The 21,115-nt window shown below is 49.7% G+C and overlaps 7 protein-coding genes across 7 annotated transcripts; 2 read left to right on the forward strand and 5 right to left on the reverse strand.

Moving 5' to 3' along the window:
* On the reverse strand, window positions 1-547 carry BJY04DRAFT_195629 (uncharacterized protein). Its single transcript, XM_073712250.1, has one exon. The coding sequence runs from the start codon at window positions 538-540 to the stop codon at window positions 145-147; it is 396 nt and encodes a 131-aa protein (XP_073568369.1). The 5' UTR covers window positions 541-547; the 3' UTR covers window positions 1-144.
* Window positions 116-3,182, reverse strand: znfA (putative C2H2 finger domain protein). The gene is made up of 3 exons (XM_073719131.1): window positions 2,360-3,182; window positions 1,175-2,278; window positions 116-1,127 (listed from the first exon to the last, which is right to left on the reverse strand). Exons 1-3 carry the CDS (start codon window positions 2,830-2,832, stop codon window positions 641-643), a joined length of 2,064 nt encoding a protein of 687 aa, XP_073568370.1. The 5' UTR covers window positions 2,833-3,182; the 3' UTR covers window positions 116-640.
* A 5,055-nt stretch (window positions 3,183-8,237) lies between these two features.
* dspC (dual specificity phosphatase YVH1) lies at window positions 8,238-9,910 on the forward strand. Its single transcript, XM_073708139.1, has 5 exons — window positions 8,238-8,442; window positions 8,574-8,795; window positions 8,922-9,272; window positions 9,321-9,722; window positions 9,802-9,910. The coding sequence occupies exons 1-5, from the start codon at window positions 8,399-8,401 to the stop codon at window positions 9,824-9,826; spliced, it is 1,044 nt and encodes a 347-aa protein (XP_073568371.1). The 5' UTR covers window positions 8,238-8,398; the 3' UTR covers window positions 9,827-9,910.
* Window positions 9,911-13,690: 3,780 nt separating this feature from the next.
* Window positions 13,691-14,573, reverse strand: BJY04DRAFT_110621 (AAA-ATPase Vps4-associated 1 family protein). The gene is made up of 4 exons (XM_073708140.1): window positions 14,388-14,573; window positions 14,070-14,333; window positions 13,931-14,007; window positions 13,691-13,839 (listed from the first exon to the last, which is right to left on the reverse strand). The coding sequence occupies exons 1-4, from the start codon at window positions 14,502-14,504 to the stop codon at window positions 13,725-13,727; spliced, it is 573 nt and encodes a 190-aa protein (XP_073568372.1). The 5' UTR covers window positions 14,505-14,573; the 3' UTR covers window positions 13,691-13,724.
* A 100-nt stretch (window positions 14,574-14,673) lies between these two features.
* On the reverse strand, window positions 14,674-16,622 carry BJY04DRAFT_195641 (putative acyl-CoA thioester hydrolase). Its single transcript, XM_073712251.1, has 5 exons — window positions 16,033-16,622; window positions 15,908-15,972; window positions 15,557-15,853; window positions 15,328-15,509; window positions 14,674-15,279 (listed from the first exon to the last, which is right to left on the reverse strand). The coding sequence occupies exons 1-5, from the start codon at window positions 16,336-16,338 to the stop codon at window positions 14,732-14,734; spliced, it is 1,398 nt and encodes a 465-aa protein (XP_073568373.1). The 5' UTR covers window positions 16,339-16,622; the 3' UTR covers window positions 14,674-14,731.
* A 529-nt stretch (window positions 16,623-17,151) lies between these two features.
* BJY04DRAFT_195643 (L-lactate dehydrogenase) lies at window positions 17,152-18,851 on the forward strand. Its single transcript, XM_073712252.1, has 3 exons — window positions 17,152-17,525; window positions 17,579-18,682; window positions 18,735-18,851. Exons 1-3 carry the CDS (start codon window positions 17,411-17,413, stop codon window positions 18,779-18,781), a joined length of 1,266 nt encoding a protein of 421 aa, XP_073568374.1. The 5' UTR covers window positions 17,152-17,410; the 3' UTR covers window positions 18,782-18,851.
* BJY04DRAFT_195647 (pepsin-like aspartic protease) lies at window positions 18,852-21,109 on the reverse strand. Its single transcript, XM_073712253.1, has one exon. It carries the CDS (start codon window positions 20,461-20,463, stop codon window positions 18,982-18,984), a length of 1,482 nt encoding a protein of 493 aa, XP_073568375.1. The 5' UTR covers window positions 20,464-21,109; the 3' UTR covers window positions 18,852-18,981.
* Window positions 21,110-21,115: the final 6 nt, after the last annotated feature.

The raw sequence follows: 21,115 nt of genomic DNA on the forward strand, positions 1-21,115 counted from the left end.
AGAAAGTATAATGAATTGATACTAGGTAGCATTGCAACCCATCTATATACACATATCTCAAATCCACCCACTGCATCAAATGCATAATACTAGTACAAGGAGAGACAATTTCGTGCCCTTAGTCCTGTCACGCATGCATGTACGCTAAGTGGCGTTTTGAATGTTCTGTACCACGAGAGACCCATATATGCTCGTGGCCGAAACCAAGGTAGAGAATAGAGACACAAGAAGTAAAGCAGTGAAGAACAACCGGCCTGGCCCAAAATTTACAGAAGCAAACTTTATTTTAGAATCCCACACACCCTTTGTGAAGAACAAGAAAAGAGATAAAGAAAACACCTCGAGATTCCAGAATCCAGACTCCAGTTTGCCCGTCACCAAAGCACCCCAGAAAATAGGGCGTAAATGCAAGAAACCGAGTCGTGTCACGTAACTGTCAGAGAAGTTCTCATGGGTCTTGTAGTGAAGATATGTTTTTTTTGTATATGCCTTTCTATATCCGCAGTACCTAAGTATATTGGTACTTCTAAGGGTTTTCATTTCCACCGAGAGAGTAGGTAGAGAAGAGCGAAAGTATGTGGTTTGTGATAAGGTGGAAAGTCGGAAGTGTCTTTCTAATCCGGAAGGAGCGCATTGGTTGTCAGCAATCCTGGAGCACATCACCAATCTTATTTGACGGTCCATTGCCGGAGTTTATAGGTTCGGGTGGTGCTTCTTCCTTCATGCAAGCATTTTCCAAGATGTTGGTCCATTTCCCGCTCGTTCCTGCGTGGCTGTGCTTGAGGTGTTGGCGGAAATGGTCCGCACGGAAGAATTTCTTCGAGTTGTTGCACTCCCCGAACTTGTGGATTGTAGTGAGATGCTCAAATCGCTGGTCCCAATCGGGTTGCGGAAAGTTCGAAAATTCTTCGCCGCAGTACCCGCAGCTATCGTGGGAAGCACCGGAGCCGGTTTGGGCCGAAGGGGATGGGGAAGGATGAAATGCAGCCTGGTACCCTGGAAGTGCAGCACAAGACCAAGAATGACGCCGCAGATGGAGGGAATTTTGATGCCGTTCGGCCTCGTTCTTGTTTTTGAACCTGTTGTTGCAATACAGACATGAATATTGTTTCTCCATGGCATGAACACTTCTAATGTTAGAACGTGAAACCTAAACAATATGGAGAGGACTTACCGAAGCTCTTCAGGACTGTCAAATTTCTTGGGCTTCTTGGGACAGCAGTCGCAAATATATAGTCCGCCAATCTTGTTGGCTCGTGGCTTAGGCACGCTAAGATTCGCTTGATACGACATCTTTCTTGGTGGATTCACGCTGGACGGTTCAAAAGAGCCGGTGTCGTGGGTAATCTGTGCAGCTAATTGGGCAGATAACCCTGTGGTTGGGCCAGGGTTAACCATCGGTTTTTCGTGATATGCATCAAGATCAGACTTTGGCGACAATCCTGGAGGCGATCGATCATATGTAGATGCAGTAGTGACGCTGCTGCCTATCGAAGGGGCTGCTGACGAGTACGATGCAGTCGTTCGAATGCTGACAGATGATGCCGCTGAAAGGCTACCGTGACTGTGAGTATAGCCGCTATTTACCGACAAGTTATTGGTGAAGGGGTGTCCGGTAGTTCTTCGCTGAGAAAGGTCACCGTTGCTTGTTGTTGTATGCAGTGCATGCCTGTCGTTGCTTATAGGCTCTCGAGGGGGTGACGAGGCTCGTCGTTTCATGCCAGACTTTGATGCTTCCAAATAGGGCGGCGTTGCCTCCCGGACACTAAATAATCGTGAAGGTAGCGCCTCATCCATCGAAAATTCTCCTTCCATGTCCGAAACAACACTCTGGTCGTAACTTCCTCGATTTGACCGACTCGGAAGGCTAGATAGATCATCATATTGGGGTGTAACTCCACCTCCCCTCCGGCGGCCATCCCTTGAGAAAGGCGAGTGTTCGTAGTCGAGCGCAGACGGTGCGTTGCTTTCGACACTCGGGCTCCTGCGACCAATGTAGTCTCTCCAGGCAACCTTCGTACCTGGTGAAATACCACCTGACTGGGAGCCAGACCACCGCACATCGAGAGAAGGTACTTCGGAAGTCGCTGGAGATGGCAAGCTGGAGAATCCTCGCGATGGTATAGGGAGGGTCGATAAAGCGTTCCTGTTTTCAGTTCCGTGACTGACAGATTGGCGCGGAGAATTCGACTTGCCAATCTTGGACAGAAGATGCTGGTCATAGGCATGAGATGAGTCCTTCACGCTCCGTCGAGAAAAGTCATGCTCGCCCTTCAAACTATTTTCAGTATGAATCAGTTTCCATCCCAGCAGAGAACTGAGGGGTCATGTCAAATGCGATTGACGACTAGATACTTACAAAGGTCCATGGTTGCTAATTGAAACAGAGTTTCGGAAACCTTCGTCAGCCGGTGGAGGCGGCTCAATCTTAATATGTGCTTCTGGACTCCTCGAGGCAGGTAAAGCAGTTTGCCGACCATCCAATTCATCCAATGCCATCGGATCACTCCGAGGCACGGGATGTTCTGGGCGACAGTGATCGCCAAACAGACTGGAATTAGGGTTGATGGGCGCAAGTTTCGTTGACCCAGGTAACCTAGCGTTCGCATATATCCAGCCCGCATCATACCCATTTTCTAGGTCACTGATCCGCGGGGGCGGTGGTAATGGAGGCGGCGCGAAGTTCGTCATTGAGTTTGTCCGGATCGGTACAGGACCCTGGGAAGGGAACGACTGCCCGGACATGCTGTATGGGGGTCTTGCGGCAGACATATGGCCGCTGTTCAAGTCGTGGGTGTTAATCGAGGGGGGCGAAGGGCGACGAAAGTTCATCGTACACAATTGAAGGCAAGATAGGGTTACTCATCGATGCCGAAATGAGCGACGGTGAGCTAAACAAAGCACGAATTGAGCAATCGGAGGCAAGCTGAAAAAGGAGCGAGTCCAGACTATGCGTAACCGTAAGCTCGAACCAGAGGCGATGAATGAAATGAAGCCAGCTTTCAAGGGTGAAATAGAAGATCCCGCTTCTATAGCACCAGTCTATACACGGATATAGGCTCAATTAAATAGACGCCCAGCAACAAATGGAAGTAGAGTTTAGTAGCGAAGCGCCGCAATATTGAGCAAGTCAAAAAGTTCAGAACGTGGTGGCAAGCACAGCGGCAAAGCTAGCGCAGGCAGAGTAAAGTCAACTTTCAGCTTCAGCTGCGGTGGTTGCTAGAGAATCAGCGGGGATGTGCAACAGTCGAAGGCGAACTCGCCAACGGATCCAGTGCCATTAACCTGCCAAGCAGCGGCAACTTATTATCGACGGAGTCCAGCAAGTGTGTAAGATTCACCGAACATGCTTGGAGAATTGAGTAGCGGATGCTGAACCTGAGGCGCACAAGGCTGTGTCTGCGGCTTGAGACGGACCTTCTACTCTGTCGGCGCTGCTGCGGGATTCAAGGTTCGAATATCCGCCTGTCCGATCGATCAAAGCTGAGGAGGAGAAAAGAGATGGCAAGTGGGATGTGAAGCACGTGTCAGATGCACAAAGTTGCGCAGACCAAGGGAGAGGGAAAGGTAGCGCTCATGGATGGAGGAGATAAGGGAGAAGGTGAGAGAGTAGACGGAGAAGGCCGAGGGAGAACAAGTAGAAGTACTCGGGTAGTGCTGTCAAGGGAGTTCGTATGGAGTAGATAGATAGATAGATAGATAGTAATAGTAAGAGAGAGTGAGAGTGAAAGTGAGAGAGGAAAAAAAGACGGAAGATGGTGGTGCAACCCAAGGGCTTGTTGGTCCCTACAAGGCTGGACTTTTGGGAGGGAAGAAATGGGATGGATGGATAATAATAAATTCAGGGTCTGGCGAGTCTGGGTGCAGGTGCAGGTGCAGGTGCAGTTGCCAGTGAGTGATGGGCCGGTTGCTCTTTCTCAGTCTGGTAAGTGATGCTCCAGATGCAGATGGCAGAAGATCAGCTGTGATTGAATGATCAAAGGTAGATGATGTGCCGCTCGACGCAGGATTAAGTTGCAGTTGCAGGAGAGGAAATGGAGGAAGGAGGAAAAGAACTTCTTAACAGCTGCAATGATACAGACCAGAGAGCATTCGTATTTGAAGATCTGGAGTTGGCGGACCAACGAGTGCAGCGCAGCGTGTCCCCGTAATGTTCGAGAATTGAAAAATCTCCCTCCAGTATTACCGCCGTTGCCAAAATTACACCACCTTACCGATCCTCTGGAGTAGTACTGAAGTAGTTACCCAGTATAACTACCAAACACCACCACAGCCTCTTGCCTCAGCAACTGAATCAAGGCTCAATCCATTGCCTGCCTGGATTAAACTGCCTTGACTACCTGATGAGCATGGCTGATGCTGTTACCTAGTCATCCGCCGTCAACATAATTCTAGCCTCAAGAACCACGCCGCCTGAGCACCGCCGGATCTATACACTAAAATTCGGCTTATTATTGGAACATGAGTCAATCAGAGAGCTTTGGAGCTGTGAACGTCACCCCATGCCAAGGAGGAAAGATACTGCTACCGAGTACCTCCAAATGGAGGTACTATACGAGAGACGCACTATATTCAATCTTAAAAGACATGCATAATGCATGCACACTTTCCTCTTTTAATACATCCCGAGTACTACTAGAAAAGTCAAATCCCTCAATCATATAGCATCACATAGTACGGAGTAGCCCACTCATCGTTGCCTTGATCATGCCGCTGCTCGACTTGAGAGAGTCAGTTGAAGGACGAAAGGGGTTGTGCCAGGCTGCCAGTCCACCGCTACGTTACGACGAGACCCATTCTGTGAGGTCTCCTCCGACTCCCGAGCTCTTGGGTGTATTCAAAAGTATGATCCATAATCGACGTAATGAGGCCCGGCTTAAGTGTTCAGTTTTCCTCCGTTCAAACCTCGTCGCTCTATGATTAATGTTGCTATCGCCCTCTGAGCTTCTGCAGCCTGATCTGTCTGAGCGATCCCACTAGGCAAGACATACTCCATAGTGACAGACAACTCACTCAGCCTTACCAAACGCTGGCCGCGAGACGCCACCACACTTCAAGCTGTTGTTGAAGAGCTGAAAATATGAAAAAATAATAGGTAAAGATATCCAGATTCCAGATCGAGAGCGGTGAGTTACACCAAAGCGGTTAGCTCGAAGAATGAGGCAGTGCTGGCAGCTGGCATATCTTTGATTGGGCAGATCATCGGCTCCAATTTATCAAATTGTCCTCCCTCGAGAGGCAAAGACCAAGAATAATAATCTCATCATCAGTCTCAGTAGTGACTCAGTCTCATACCTAACTCCAGCGTTTGCTGTTCGTATCTTAGAACAGTTGAGCTCCCGTTGGAGTAACGGGGCACAATTCCCATGTGCTAATAACTCTAGAGCCGATCAACTCTAAACATTGGAGAGCTATAGCCTATACCTTATTATATACCTCATTCTGTGGAGGCTGTCGAACTGTCGTCTCCATCGCACGCCTCTCGGCCGTATTTATTGTCCGCCTTAATCTTAACAACCAGCCGTTGTCTTACCTACTTAAGGCCTTCCAAGAATCCAAGGATACAAAGAGGAGGATCCATGGGAGGAATTTGTCACTCTTCGTTTTCAATGTACGATCCGCGGGAGCCGGCCAGTTGGTGCAAAACGGACAACGGCTCCAGCCTCCCGAAGTGAATATTCTATTTTGTCGTCCTGCGAGACCATACCAGAGAAGGAAGCAGCTAAAAGGGGGGAGTTTGGGAGAGCTGCTGCAGAGATAAAAGATCCACCAGTGGCTCATGGTCACTGCAGAGTTGAATCGTTGTCGTACCACTCCGCTGCCTCTTTGCTTTCTTCGCCGTTCGTTTTCCTTGACGATTTTCCGGATCAAACGAGAGGATTGATTTCGAGTAGCAGGAAGGCGCCTTGTCGTCATCAGAAGAAAAGAGCTCTTTCCCTGTCTGAACTGCGTGGGTAAATGAAATCCATACCTACCTAATGATCTGTCTACGACCAGTCCAGGACTTCAGCGCGAGGGAGTGCCAGATGACAGCACTGTGGCAGTGCCTGTATCTGGAGGGGCGCTGGTGGAACCGCTAGTCGCAACAAGGCCGCTTACTTTGCTTTTCAGAGAATCTGCACTATTCAGAAGGTGGGGCAAATGGCATTTTAGGTCCAGGAGGAGGAGAAGTTAGGACACGCTTCTCCTTCCCGAGGCCTTGGGAATTCTTGGACTGACCGTGTCCATCCACTCAGAGGCAACTTTTCTGGAACCCTGAATCTCCAGGTACGCTTCCGTAATTTTCGTACTCCAGAGTCCAGCACACCCTTGCTCTTCTTTGAAAGCCGCACCCGATCGTATCGTATAGATCCAGCTTGTAAAATGTCATGATTCAGCGTTCCGTGTGCCAACTTGCCAAGGGCAGGGCTCGCTCGCCTCTTCGGCTCCTCCGCTCTTCCATCTTTGGTGCTCTTTCTACCTCGCACTACTCTGTGAGCTGACGCGCTTTCGATCCGGATTTCGGAGATGTGAAAAAACACCCACAGAGGAGCAGGAGGCAATCCAATAACTTGATGAGCCGGCAGCCTCGTCGCTCCGCGAGGCAAAAAGTGGTACACCAGTAGGCATCGTCTCTACATAGTAGTTTGATGATTGGCTCCTCTCTAGACAAGGATCCGTGATTTCACTCTCGAGGGAGAACTGCCGGGCATGAGCTGAGCTTCAGATTTCACGGTCGCTTTACCAGAGGAGTAGTGGCCCCCTCACGAGCAAGTCTCAAGGGAGTCAAGGCTCTCCGCCAAACCAATTATTGTTTTGATCCGGCATCAGCATGGATTTGCGAAAAAGTTCATGACGGAGAGAAAAAGCCACGGGGATACTATTAGTACTTTACCTCAAGCAAGGTTTCCGCTACACCATTTCAACGCCGTCAGCCTTAATGGGCTGCAGAGAGCTCCGTGCACCGCGCTTGCATTGGCTGTTCTTGCGGTCGAGTCGAGGAACTCCCACAAACTCGCTGTAACCAGTTGCAAAATCCATGACCGGGACTGCGTGTCCCACGTCCCACCTAAAGATCAATCACACCAGTTTGGCTGGCAACAGTTATTTGGTTGATTGTCGCTATAGTTACTTGGGTATGAGAGGAAACCAAGCATTATTTACCTCGTACTTAACTATGCGTTTTAGCTGGGACCAAGGGTACCGGAAATTTCTTGGCCGCAGGCTACATTGCCTTAGCGTAAAGAAAGGCGCTGGATTGTGCTCCATCTGGAGGGAAGCATGCACTACAAATGCTAGTCGCAATTGATGAACGACTCCGACATACGTATGGGGATGACGACAGCCATGATCAGGCGAGGGTGATCCAGCGCCATCTAATTATTCAAAGTCCAACCGGAGAAGGAGATGTCGCACAGGCTCATGCCTCTTTCATGAAGTCCGAATCTGAAACCAGCTTCTAGGCTCTTGGCGGCAAGTAAAGACCAATCATGACCTGATGCGACGGAAACTCTCTTCATGGATGTCCTTCCTGCAGGGAATTCTTATGCGGCACCTCCCTCTTGATCCGGAAGAGTATTATTATTGATGACAGAATCGCCAGTCTGGCTCCATGAGCTGTCCGACTGCAAAAGTGTCTAAAGTGTCTGTCCGACGATTTCCCAACCTGTTTTAGTTTCGAGTGATGACTTGCTCGCGCTAGCGTGGCATCCGGCTTGGTTTTTCGCTCAGTTGACCGACCAATAGATAGGTTCTGATTTTGCTATGCACGGTGCAAATTGCAATAAACAAATCCCAGCTTTGGTTCTGGAGTTGGACTCTGGACTCTGGAATAGTCGCTGTGGCTCTGGACTTGGAGCTTGGCCGTTCCGAACATCCGGTTAGGTCCTGACTCCTAAGAATTATGGAAGCCCGCGAAATGAGATATCCGCGGCTCGAGGAGTCGAGTCCCATAGCCATGCAGTGGACAGGTAACCTTCACGATCTACCTGACTGTCAACGCTGGATCATTGGAATGGAGTGAGAAAAGATAGTATAATGATCAGCCACTACAGATAAATGAGCCTTGGAAATGAATGATAAATTATACCTACCTAGACTTAGATAGTTTTGGTCAAGGAAGTGCGGGGTACCAGTCACGAGACCTGTGGCCCTTGCCCTTGCCCTGGGCCCTACCTGCCGTTTTAGTCGAGATTATCGGAACGCCAATCATCTCCGTCTCATCCTTGCCGGCGGGGGCGCTTGATCATACCGGTATCATCTTCACGACCTCGGTCTTAGAATTGCGAGGCTCAGAAACTACCTTTGTTTTGAGTTCCTGCCATTCCCAGTGTGTTGCTTCATTGTGTTTATCTATCCAGCCTGCTGGGAAAGATTGCGGTATTTTCAAAGCCTTCGCTGTATTCATTAGCTGTTCGACATGGCTATGAACAAGGTACCCGGCCATAACATTTACATCGGAGGGTGGGTACTACCAAAACCCCTTCTTTCTGAGACCAAAGTACGATGCGCCTTTGCGCTATCTGTCTCAAAAGATGACCTTTACAGGTTAAGGCGTCTTTTACAAGTTTAGCTGACGATATAAATATCCACAGCATCTTCTCTTTGAAGAACAAAGCTGCTTTGACCAAGGCCAATATCACTCATGTCCTCTCAGTGTTACGACTACAACCAACAGATGACACATTCTTAAAGTACCAGCATCACCAGATTGAGGTCGATGATATTGAGGATGAGAATCTTCTCGAACATTTCCCGGCTGCCCTCAAGTTCATTCAATCTGGTCTGGATGCAGGGGGTGGCGTACTAGTTCATTGGTAAGTAGTTGGGCTATCTCTGCTTTCCTACTTGCGCGGACGTCCTGATGAAGGGCTTGAGAGGCACTTCAAGGCCACTGCATCACTTACCCTATTTCATGACTGGTAGTTGCTTACAACTTGTAGCGCAATGGGAAAATCCCGGTCCGCAACTGTCTGCATTGCGTACCTGCTTCATCACCAACGAAGCGCACTCACACCACAATCAGCTCTCGCTCTCCTTAGAGAGTCTCGACCACTTTGTGAACCTAACCCGGGCTTTATGGAGCAGCTGGATATTTATCACCAGATGGGATGTCCTGATGATGTAACCTCACATCCGCTCTACGGTCGTTATCTCTATCGCCGTGAAGTTGAGGACAGTGTAGCATGTGGACGAGCTCCCGAGATGGAGAATGTCCTATTCGAAGATGAACAACCACAGCAACGTACAGACCCATCTGGTCAAGCAACTGAGATCAAATGCCGCAGATGCAGGTCAGTCGTCTAACGCGCGAACGTCATCACAATGCTCACCAGTGGTAGGCGCAAGTTGGCGATCGCACCTTTCGTTGTTCCACACGGTGCTCACCAAGATTCCAGAGCCGCAATAACCTCTGAATGCGCTCACATTTTCTTAAATCCACTGACATGGATGCGGCCGAGTCTTTTCCCCAACACACCTGAAGATGCTCCACTGTCAGGCCGGTTGACATGCCCTAATGGTTCGTGTGGCTCTAACATTGGGAAGTTTGCGTGGCAAGGGATGCAGTGTAGCTGCGGTGACTGGGTTGTCCCTGCAATCGGCCTCGCGAGAGCGAGAGTAGATGTCTCCGAACCGGCTACTATCCGACGCGGCCCTGGGGTTTTACCCCCTGGTATCCGGCTACCACCAAACATGAGGCCTAGTGCTACGGGTACGCCAAGCACAGAACCTGGAACTGAGAGGTAACGTACAGCTCCTGACGATTGATTGCGATTTTTATCTAGTCACGAGCAGTGGAAGTAACAACAGGCTCGCGAACAGGGATCCGGCGAAAGGCAGCCTCTAAATCCGCATTTACATCACCAACAGCCTCCTGGGTCATAATAACCGGGCGACGCAGAGCCAAGGGGCTCTGGAGTCTGTTCTGCCGTATCAATGTGTTCACAGTGACCGCAAGCAGAGTAACCACCTACGTCACGTGGCACTAATCACATTGACCTCCATTTCAACGAAATGAATGCAACGCCACTCGAGGCTCGAGGTCTTTCGCCAAGGGGGAACATAGGCACTGGGCAGATCGCGAAGACGTGGCATGGACCCTTGCTTGGGCGAAACGGTGAAACCAAGTCAAAAGGCTCAACGTTAAACTCTATTTGGATGGTGATTGGCGCCCATTCGCTGGCTTCTCGGAAGCCGCAGATCCAATCACCCGATCGACAGCGCCCCTTGATCATTGGAAGCGTTCAAGAGATGGATACAGCACGAGTTATACTTCATCTTAGCATAGTCAATGCAGGCCACCAGCCGCTACGGACAGAACCATACCAGCACCTTCATGAACATTATGACCAAGAGGCAACCAGACCAGGTTCGCAGACTGAAGGGTCAGGGGCTGTCGATGAAGATGTCATCGTCCAGGAAAGTTGAAACCAGGGCAGAACCCCACATCCGTCCCACGAGGCTTTTACTCCACTCAGCCTTAAACGAACCAATGGACTTTTGCCGTCTTTCAGGAACCGGACAAAGTCAGCGAGCCATTTCGGGGATCTGCAGCATGGGCGGTTCGGAAACGGAAAAACAATAGTCAGTGTTGGGCGTAAGGCCGAAGAATCGAGGAGAAGGCCGTAATCGTGCAGGGGCCTGGCTAGCCTGGTTCACTAGCGCCGGGAAGGGGGCTGTGCAAACTGCTCTTACGCAACGCCGTTCAGCAGCAGCCACTCAAGGCTCAGGGCTGACATTCACCCTGTATGCGTATTTTCCACCTTCGTCGTATTTTTCATTCCACAATACGCTCTCCCCCTCCCTCCCTTCGTCACTCGTGGCAATCTGGGCTGCAGCAGGTTCAATCATCATAGACGGATGAGATCTTGAATCGTCTTGCAGCCGCCACTCCAAGAATACCAAGGTGCATTAATCTTGAAGTTACGAGGCATCCCTCCCTCCGAGACCCCATTGTGCAGGGTCTCAATGCAAGCAACGCAAGCATGTCTCAGGTGCTTGGCGGGTCTTGTGCGCATAACAATGAGATTCCCTAACTACCAGCATCCACCCATCCTCTGAAGATTTACCTCAGTCTATCCTTGAGGGCTGTTTCACCCCCGGGACAGCATAAATAAGGAGTTATAGTTCTGACTTTCAGAGACACTCATACGGCGAAGCTGAATTAGGTTATCGACCTACTCATGCCCTACCCTTTTTTCATATATCCGACTTTCAACTCACCACTATGGCATGTTACGCAGCTACCTAATCTAATAATAAGATCATCACTCTCAAGACTCGTCCAGATCACAATCGTGACCACTCGTCCAGCCCGTCAGGACACCATCCGGATTGACGGTTACCTAGCTCAACAAGTCTGGGATCAATACCCCAGCTCAACAGACGAATGAGTAAACAGGATATACGGATGCCTAGCCAAGCATACGTATGCCCGCGCCGTCCTGACACAAATCAGGGTCCTTTGAAGAAGACAAAGTTGGAGCCGAAGCTAGAAATGAAAATTGAGGCAGCCTAGCACTGCCTCCTTTGTGTCTCGGCTCTTCCCGATCTATATTTTCAGGGTCCATTCGGCTCGGTTGAGGTCCTAAATGGTGTCTCAGGGGTGTCCGGAAAGTTGTTGCCTTGGATGGCTGGTCTACTGGCCATCCCATGCTTGACTGCCTTGCCATAGTTGAGGCATTGTTTGTGCAGTGGAGACGTTGTTCGAGCTGGCGACGGATCTCAAGTATCGGACTGAAACTGCATGGGAGACCTGGGAATATGCTCTCAGTGATCAAATTCACCATTCGGTTGCAAGCTAAGAATAGTAAGAATGTTGTCTAATCGAGCCCATCCATTCTACCCTAGTCTATCTCGCTCTCCTCCCCCCTTGGACGGCTGAATTATGCATGTTACCCTATACTTAGATATTAGTGCGTCGATCTACATGCTACGGTAGATGTGCATAAGCGCATATATGCATTCATTACATAGAGTCTAAGGCAACGGATTGGATACCATTCCGTCCGGCTATGGCGGTCCTAACCAGAATCGCTGACTATCTCCCCCCTTAGTGTGTCACAACGGCAATGGTCTACGGCAAAGTCGTACACGGCGCAGCCTGGCCTGGACTGGACCATGTGTACTAGTAGACTTACGCATATAAGCATGTATGTACGTACAAAAAGGACCGAGTGGCTTGAGCAGAACCCAGAACAAAGAGATAGAGAGTGTCTAGTGCCAATCCACTGTATTTCTGAACACGAAAAACACCTCATACTCGATCTCTCCTACCTTGTTTGTCTAATCAAGAACCGAAGTGTGTCATTTGCCGTACCTCGTATCCCCCGCCATGTACATTGTATGTAAGGCACGGCGCCACCTCACATTACCTCAACCTCAACCTCAATCTCAAAAATACCATGCAACTAAGCACGTAGACAAGACTTGAGTATCACATCCATTCGGCTATCCTATCCGCCGGAGTATATTCTCGTGATTAATGGTTATTGATAAGATGGCGCTTATTTGCTTGGGACGCTGATAATGCTGATGCGGCTGAAGCTGAGAGTCTGAGTAAGACTTTCTTGTAAACAGGGTCTTGCAAGGCATACACTGGCCTCAAGGCATACTTCACTGCTCTATTACTGGTTTTGTATCTTGGTAGATCAATTCTTACTTACCTGCTACAGAGTAAGCCTGGTAAGACCACCGACCCTGACAGAGCAGAGCAGAGCGCGACAGGTAGACAGGGTGGAGAAATGCAAGGCAAAATCCGCCCGAGGCCTTACAGGGACGGGTACGAGAAGGATGAAAAGCCTACTAGGGCTGAACGAGGGGCCCAGTCTGGTTTGCAGTTACGTACAAGCGTAATAATCAATCAGAAATTTGATCTGCTGGGCGGATGATGCAAGACAACACGGCCGGGCAAATAAGAAAGAGCAAGGAGAGAGAGAAAAGCACCCGCATTCACGCCGAAAGGGAACTAGCGCTTACATACCTGCTGGTAAAACCGTTTCGGGCAACATCGAGCGAACGTATAAGGAACTGGTGCGATGCGGTGCAGTGCAGTGCAGTGGTGCAGGTGAGGTGTCTGGTGTGAGTGCTTATGCGCATTGTGACAGAAGTGTATGACGTGAGGGGTGAGGGAAGGAACGAAGGGCAAAAGGTGGGGGGACAGAACCAGCCAGCCGACAGCTCCTATCATTAATCAATCCGAGAGCAAGGGGAGGTTAGTGCTGACGACTCTGCTTGACCTGAATCTGATCGTCGACTAGCGCTGCGATTGCGGTGTTTCGAGAAGGATCAGAAGTTCAAGGCGAAACTTCAACTCCGGTGAGGCCGGGAAGGTTTATTGCCTTGGCTTCGGCTGGGCTGGGGGCCTTGAACTCGCAACAGGTGGGAGTAAGCCAGACCGCTAGCTCAAGCAGTAAGAGGGCTGACGGCAGTGGGCCTGAACCGGCTGACGTCTTGTGAGGGGGTGGGTGCCGCGGGCGAACGTTGCCCTAGCCCGCGGAAACAATGATGTTGGACACCATGACTTCTTCAATAACCAGGCTGAGTGGATGTGGGTGGGAACTCCCGGATAACAGCATGTTACACAGACGATTATCCCAGAATCTTAAACAAGCCCTAGAAGGATTTTCGAGCGCGGCATCCGGCGCCTGCGGTCCTAGTAAAGCCCGATCATACTAGGTACAGGCATTGTGACTGCGAGTGTACCCCTCTTCTCAGGGAGTTAGAAGTGCAGAGCTCGGAAGATCTTACAGGCCCCCAGACGGAACAGACGGGAAGAACGAGGGGTCCTGAAGCCGTTGACGGTTTCGCTTGGCGGCTTCCATGTTACGCATCCTGTCGATGCGCATTTGATAAAAGTTTCTAGGCATGCATGTCAGTATACTACCAAGGTAAGGCAGCCCCGTTCCCCTCCTATCCCGCAGGCTTATAGCACATCACACAGGGTTCATACTTATGCAATGCGAAAATACGAGGCGAGTCATCCGACATGGATGTGCTCGTGCTCTGCGCATTTTTGATAGCATCGATCTGCCAACTGTCAGATACTCAGGTCTAACATGGGAATGTAAAAAGAAGCGAAGGATACAAACCTCATCATCTCGTTCCTTCGAGTCCTTGCCCTCGGCATCTGCCTTGCTCGATTCCTTCGAGTCGTCCTTCTCCTTGTCGTCCTTCTTCTTCTCCTTTGTCTTTTCCTTCTTTCTCTTCTGCTTCTCCTCATACTCTTTCTTTACCTTCTCGATCTCCAATGCCATGGCCTCGGCTTTCTTTTTCTTCTCCTCTTCCTCTGCATCGATAATAGGCGAGCAGAAATGTTTGTCTTCGAGATGAACGGGACATATGTAGAAATAATCCTGTAGCCGGTTTAGTTTCGAATGCGCACGCGGGTGATGGATTGTGCTGCCAACCTTGTTGTTCGGCGTGATCAGCACACTCGTGGATGGCTTGTGGCAGATCAAACAGGATTTGGCAGCGGTGTCTGCCACTCGGCGTAGATGCCAGATATTTGGAAGGGACGTTGCCATTTTGACTGTAGCGAGTGTATGAATCCAGAATCTAGATAACTCTACTTCGTGAGCAAGAATCGAAAGCCGTGTTTGCGATGAAGCTAGATGGTCGAGGTTGAATCGTGGAGTTGGTGCGGAGAAAGAGCCAGTCATGTGACTACAGGTAGATAAGTATAGACCAACTAACCATTCAGCAATGGCTCTTGAATTAGTATCTTTGTAGAGTAATGTACAAATTCGAAAAACTATTCTGTAACACTATTGATGCTACGCAGCGCACTCCGCTCCCTCGCCGGCGTCAGAGAGTCGGTATTTCGTGCTCGCCGTCTGGCGTCTGTCCATACCATGTACTCGCCATAGCTCTTTGGCATAACGTGGACGTCTCCTTCAACCAGAAAAGTATAGTTGAACATGCCTGTTGACTTCTTCGTGCCGTGCTCCACATCCCGAACCTTCGTGTCAACGCGCACTTGGATCTTGGTATACTTGCTTCCGGCGCCTTCTCGCTCAAGAGGCTCGGTGTAGGCGATTGTAGCACGGAGATAGAGCACGCTTCCCACAGGGACAGGGTTTTCAAAGGTGCTAGGATCTAGAGAGATAAAGTTAGGTCGGGCGTGGGAGGTGGATGCGGCGCAGCAGAAGGCGAGCTCAAAGCTCTGCTTGAGGAGGAAGCCACCGAAGATCATGAAGTTATGGCGGTTTCGGTCTTGCGGCTGCATGATCATGGCGGATTTCAGAACAGTATCGCTCATTGAGATGGTGTTTGGGGGTCTCTTGGCTGGCGATGAGGGACCTATGCTCGATTAGTCGCTGGTCTTGAGCCTTCTCATCCTCGACGTACTCAAGTATGACATTTCCTTCGTCCAGAGAGAATGAATGAGATTACTCTCTTCCGCATCTGGGGCCTTTTCAAGGAGACTTCTCGTCCTCAGCGCCTTCTTCGCCTGATAGTTTTTCTCGCCCTTCTTGAACAGCTCACGCTCCTCGTCAGTTTCGATCAGCAGAGGGGCAACAGAGACAGGTCTAGCAAGTCAGCAAAATCACAACGGTGAGCCGTGTAGGGCACTTACGTCTTGGTCGTGGGGTCAAGGGACACCATAGTGAAGGCGCAAGTGATCAGTACATCCTCCGGGCTCGGCTTCTCCCCAGCAGCCTGCACCTTCGCAACTTGGAGCGAAACTTCCATACTTGACCTTCCTGTTGCGTACGTAACCTGGCCACTCAGTTCAAGATCACAAATCTCCATCAGCGGATGCTCAATTGTGATTCGATCGACAGCCGCAGTCACTGTCGTCACAGAATCCCCGGTATGTCTGTAGGCAATCACACCCGCAAGAGCATCGAGGTCCATGAGTAAAGATCCCAGTCTAAATCCATCAGCAAAACTCCTACTCCAATCAAAGCGCAGCAACACAACATACCTGATATCCCCAGACGCATTCAGGTAAGTATCTAGAAGCCACTTATCCTGAGCGAGCGGTAGGATCTGTGTTCATCAGCCATAGATCTTCATGACCGCGAAAGAGGCGGTAACAGGGCTACTAACAGCACTATAATAACTATCCGACATCCTCTTCGGCGTCAGATCCGGCTTCGGACGAGGCGCCTCGGTCGTTCCCTCTGGCGCCTTCTCCCGGCTCTTATTCAGAGCGTCGATCCACGGTGTTTTCACACGCATCGGCATCCATGTCGGACGAAACGCCGCATTCGTCGGACTAGATTGGAAGTCCCGGGTTGGGATTAGAGATTGCGACGGAGTTTCCGTGCGAGATCGTAGGACTGCCTTAGTGCTGGTCCTTGAAAGAGACGTTGACCGTCTCGCAACGGATTGTCTTGTAGTTATGCTGAACATGGTTTTGTTGCCCCGGATATTGAAGTCAAGGCAGGCAAAGATGTATGTATGCAAGGTAGATTTTATATAAATATCGTTAGTAAATGTGATTGGAGTAGTTGTTATTGGAGAAGAACCCTGGTGTCGAGCCCGGGATGTGACTGTTGTTCGGCCTCAGCGCGCCGACTCGGCTTCTTTTCCGGAACAAGTCGGGAGCCGACTAAGAACTATCCCGTCAACCTGGAGCTTTATAAGGCTTATTTTTTGGTGACAGATCTTGATCTATATAGTTGTATCTCTGGTATGGCAATATAGCTACCTTGGCTAAGATGTTTAGAGGTACTCCGTAGCGTCTAAGAGAAATACTCAGAACCTGCTTGCGCATCATGTGAATGACGTCATGATCCTCTTTAACTTCCCGAAGCATCAGTCGTTGAAGCTATTTTGAATCATTCTCTTAACAGGCTTTTTGGTAATAATAACAGTAAGTGTAAGGCCATAGAGGGTTGCCTATATATTTAAGCCAGGCTGTTTTTAACATAATGGTTGGCGAAGAACCGAGGCGATAGGGTATAGATGTATATATAAGTGTATGAACTGGGACAAATACTACTTCAATGCTCAGCCCTGTCAGGAACAGCAGGGTACAATAATAGAGGACGCGTACCTAGTACCTGACGAAGAGCGAGACATGTTTGACCGTAGATTGTGAGAATAACTGCCTAGGTGAAATATACATGCGTGTTGATATCATTCCTTAGTAGCATAGTCGGCCGAGTATAGATGCAGTACATATAAGCCCAGCCAAGCTTTTATTTAACATAATAGCGTGGAGCACGCGATATATTCGGCCGATAGAGTTCCTTCTCTGGGGAAGATATGGTTCTAGTGAAAGTTACCGAAGGTGCCGGATCAGGGGAAAGTTTATACAAGCACTGCTCCAAGCCATGGAGTGCGTCAAAATGAAGTCATACTCTATGCGACACAAAGTGTATATAAACCCGAGGATAGAGCTTCTCTAGAGTTGATATTTCTCTTGAAACTCGAAATAGACCGAATATTTCTCTCAACATAGTCTTCTACGCTTATCACGATGTCTGATCCTCACAACCCCAACATCGAGAAACGAACCACCCCTCAATGGGCCCTTTACCAACGTGAGAACTTTGAGAAGCTGAACGAAGGAAAAACCGCCCCGTTCAGCACTGGTCGGTTATCCTCCTTCCACTACCTCACATCAGCATCTGACAGTATACAATAGACCCCACGAAACTCGAAGAACGAGCCCACGAAACCCTCAGCAATGGAGGCTGGTTGTACGCCTCCTCCAACGCCGGCCTCTCAACAACCCACCTCGCAAACCGACAAGCATTCTACCGCCATCGAATAATCCCTAATCAGCTAGTCGACACAAACCTGCGAGACACATCAACCGAGATCTTCGGGCATCGCGTCTCCGCACCCATCGGCTTCGCGCCTATTGGGATCAACAAGATCTATCACCAATCCGCGGAACTCGCAGTCGCCAGAGTCGCCGGGGAGCTGAACCTTCCTTATTGTCTATCCACAGCGGGAAGTTCGCCGATTGAAAAAGTGGGCGAGGCAAATGGCGAGGGTGGAGTGAGGTTCTATCAGCTTTACATGCCACATGATGATGAGCTGACGCTGTCGTTGCTAAATCGGGCGTGGAAGAGTGGATTCGATGCGCTGATTCTGACAACGGATACATGGCAGCTGGGATGGAGACATGAAGATGTTGCGAACTCGAATTATGCGTTTTATCGAGGCATGGGTGCGGATCTGGGTCTTAGCGACCCTGTTTTCCAGAAACGGTGTCGAGACTCCGGCATCGACCCGGAGAAAGATATTGTCGCGGCGTCGACCAAGTGGATTGACTCCGTATGGCATGGCCGTGCGTGGTCGTGGGCGAAGATACCCTGGTTGATAAAGACGTGGAAGGAGATCTCCGGTGGTCGACCGTTTGTAATCAAGGGGATACAGTCTGTGGCTGATGCGAAGAAGTGTGTGGAATATGGAGTTGATGGGATAGTGGTGAGTAATCATGCTGGAAGGCAGGTGGATGGGGCGATTGCAAGTCTTGATGCTTTGGAGAATATTGTTGGGGCTGTTGGGGAGCAGTTGTATATCATGTATGACTCAGGAGTTCGGGGGGCCAGTGATGTTGCCAAGGCGCTGGCTCTGGGTGCAAAGTTTGTGTTTGTTGGTCGTCTTTGGATCTGGGGGCTGAGTATCATGGGTGAGGAGGGGGTGCGACATGTCATGAAGTCGCTGTTGGCGGACTTTGATATCTTGATGGCTGTTGGTGGGTTCAATCACGTTGAGGACTTCGAGCGATCCATTCTAGGTACCTACACTCTCTGTGAATAACAGCCAGGATAATGCTGACGTGTGCGCAGAATCATTGCCGAGGTCCTATTCATTAATCCCGGATAGAGTGCTTTGACTAATCGCCAGAAAACAAGAAGACGGATGAGGACATCAGGACTGATATATTCAAGAGGTAGTATCTTACAAATAAAGCTATGTATGAAGAAATGCCATGAGTCAACATGTTGTATCAATTACAATCATATATGCAATGAAACAGTGTGGCGAGGCTGTGTAGAGACATGAAATAGGGTATATGTATCCCAAGTAGAAAGGCTAAAAATAGTAAGACAAGTATAAAAGACCAGCCATCGCGGGCCAGGAGTAGCGGGAAATGCTAAAAGCAGTGATTCCCGCGCCAGTGAACTCTGTAGAGGTTTCGGTAGGATCGGTAGAGGTACCTGATCCGGAAGAATCTGTAGTGACAGCATCGGTTGCGAATGTGTCTGTGGGAGTAGCAGGGGGTGCTGGTGCTGGTGTTTCAGGTCCGGGAGGCTGGGGAAGTTTGGCAAAGCCAATGCGGTCATTATCAAAATCGAAGACGGTATAGACATTCTTCAAGAAAGTATCACCGAGAATCATGACGTCGTCTCCGAATACTGCTTGGGAAATGAGAGTTGAGACGCAGCCGTCGCCAGACTCAAGACGAGCTCCGATGTAATCCTTCGGAGACATCGTATAGCTGAGCCCTGAGAAGGTAAACTGGACAACGGCCTTTGCATCGCAGGGAACGAGAAAGTTTTCGCCCGACAAGCGTTTAGAGCCAGGAATTAGTGCATGCACGGCATCGGCATCTTTCGGCGGGAGAAGCGAGTATGATGTCCCTGTATCAATAATGGCGAACTTGCCCTTGAACCCAAGGGCTTTTCCATCGACGACTGTATCGTCCAAAGGAATGCTCCAGTGAATGCTCGACTCGGCGACGTGAGTGTATGAGATGTCGCCCGTATATTTCGTCTTATCCACTCCCCCAAATGTGACTGTGCCGTCTCGCTCTCCATCCGAGTTGCGCGACAGGTGGAAGCTGACAATGTTCAAGTCGAGTTCCCCTTGCTCTGCGACGAGGTCCATGAATGCTGGCTTGCCCAGGGAAGTATCGTTGGACCGTCCAAGCCCTAGAATGCCGTCTATTGGGTAATCTTTGAAATCATCCGTTGTTTCGTTCGCCAACCCAAAGGTCATCTCCACGTTGATATCGGCTATTTTGAGGTGGTCCGTGACAAGAACGCCGCTCACACTGCCTGAACCGTATCCCACCTCGAATTTGTCTGTTGTCAATTTCACCGTTGATGATGAATTGTCGCCGAAAGTATTGTGCATTTGACAAGGCACCGACGTGCAGTTCGCGCCAAACACCCAAGTATTCGCACCACCGGTATCCAGCATCATCCAGACCGGCTGACCCGGCGTACCAACATTCACAGTCGAGAAGTATGAGTAGTCGAGTCCATCTTGATGGAGGGCGACGGTGTTCGGCGAAGAAGGTTTGTCGGCTAAGACGACTTTGTAGATGTTATCGCGACGCACATGGGTGTTCTTAATGTCCAGCGTCAATAGGTCGTTGTCGCTGGAACTCGATTCAGTCGCATCGTCGTGCTGCGTGTTGCCAGATAGCTTTTTCACCGGAACGAATCGGCGGCCTAAGCTGTCATCGGAGGAACCGGAGGGGAGGGTCTTGATCTTAAAACTGTATGGAATGAAGGCATTGGCGCCGGCGTAGAAACAAGCTGCAGAAAGAAGACATTGTGAGAGACGCATTATCCAACCACAACTTTAATGGAGAATCAGGTGAGCAGTCGAAATCATTGAGAGGATATCGATGATGATCCGATTCCTGGACTGTTTCGCATGAGGGTGAATGGTCGAGGAGTTTTGAGGGAGAACAGCAGACAGGCGGGAGCGATTAGAATTATAAATACAGGCTCGACAGAAACCAACAAGGGGAAGTATTAACAGTGTAGCAGAAACTGGTAGAAATAGTACTCAAGGAGATGCAGAGGAACGAGGGCAAGAAGATGAGGCAGCTGATGATTAGAGCCACAAAACAATATAGGACAAATTAATGCTGTACAGAAAGATAGACACAGAAACGAGTCCCGATCAAAGCAGCAGAGGGAATAAAAATGCAAAATGGGATATCAATTATTAACGAAAGAAACAAAAGCGATGAGATAGAGAGGGAGGATGAGGAGGTTGAAGATGCCCAGGTTCTCCTCCATGGGGATGGCTTGAGCCTTGAGGAACTGAGGAGAAGTTGCACGGCGGAGAGCACAACCTGGTTCAGAACGCTCGGTTCACTGGATACAACCTTGTGTTCTGCAGGATAAGGAAAGGCGCGTAGTAGACTGCAATATTACTGGCTGCTCACAGGCTAGTTCATGAACCGTCTCGGATCTTCGGCCCATCGGCC

This window comes from Aspergillus karnatakaensis, assembly GCF_047715665.1.
Source record: "Aspergillus karnatakaensis strain CBS 102800 unplaced genomic scaffold BJY04scaffold_45, whole genome shotgun sequence".
Classification (NCBI taxonomy): Eukaryota; Fungi; Ascomycota; class Eurotiomycetes; order Eurotiales; family Aspergillaceae; genus Aspergillus; species Aspergillus karnatakaensis.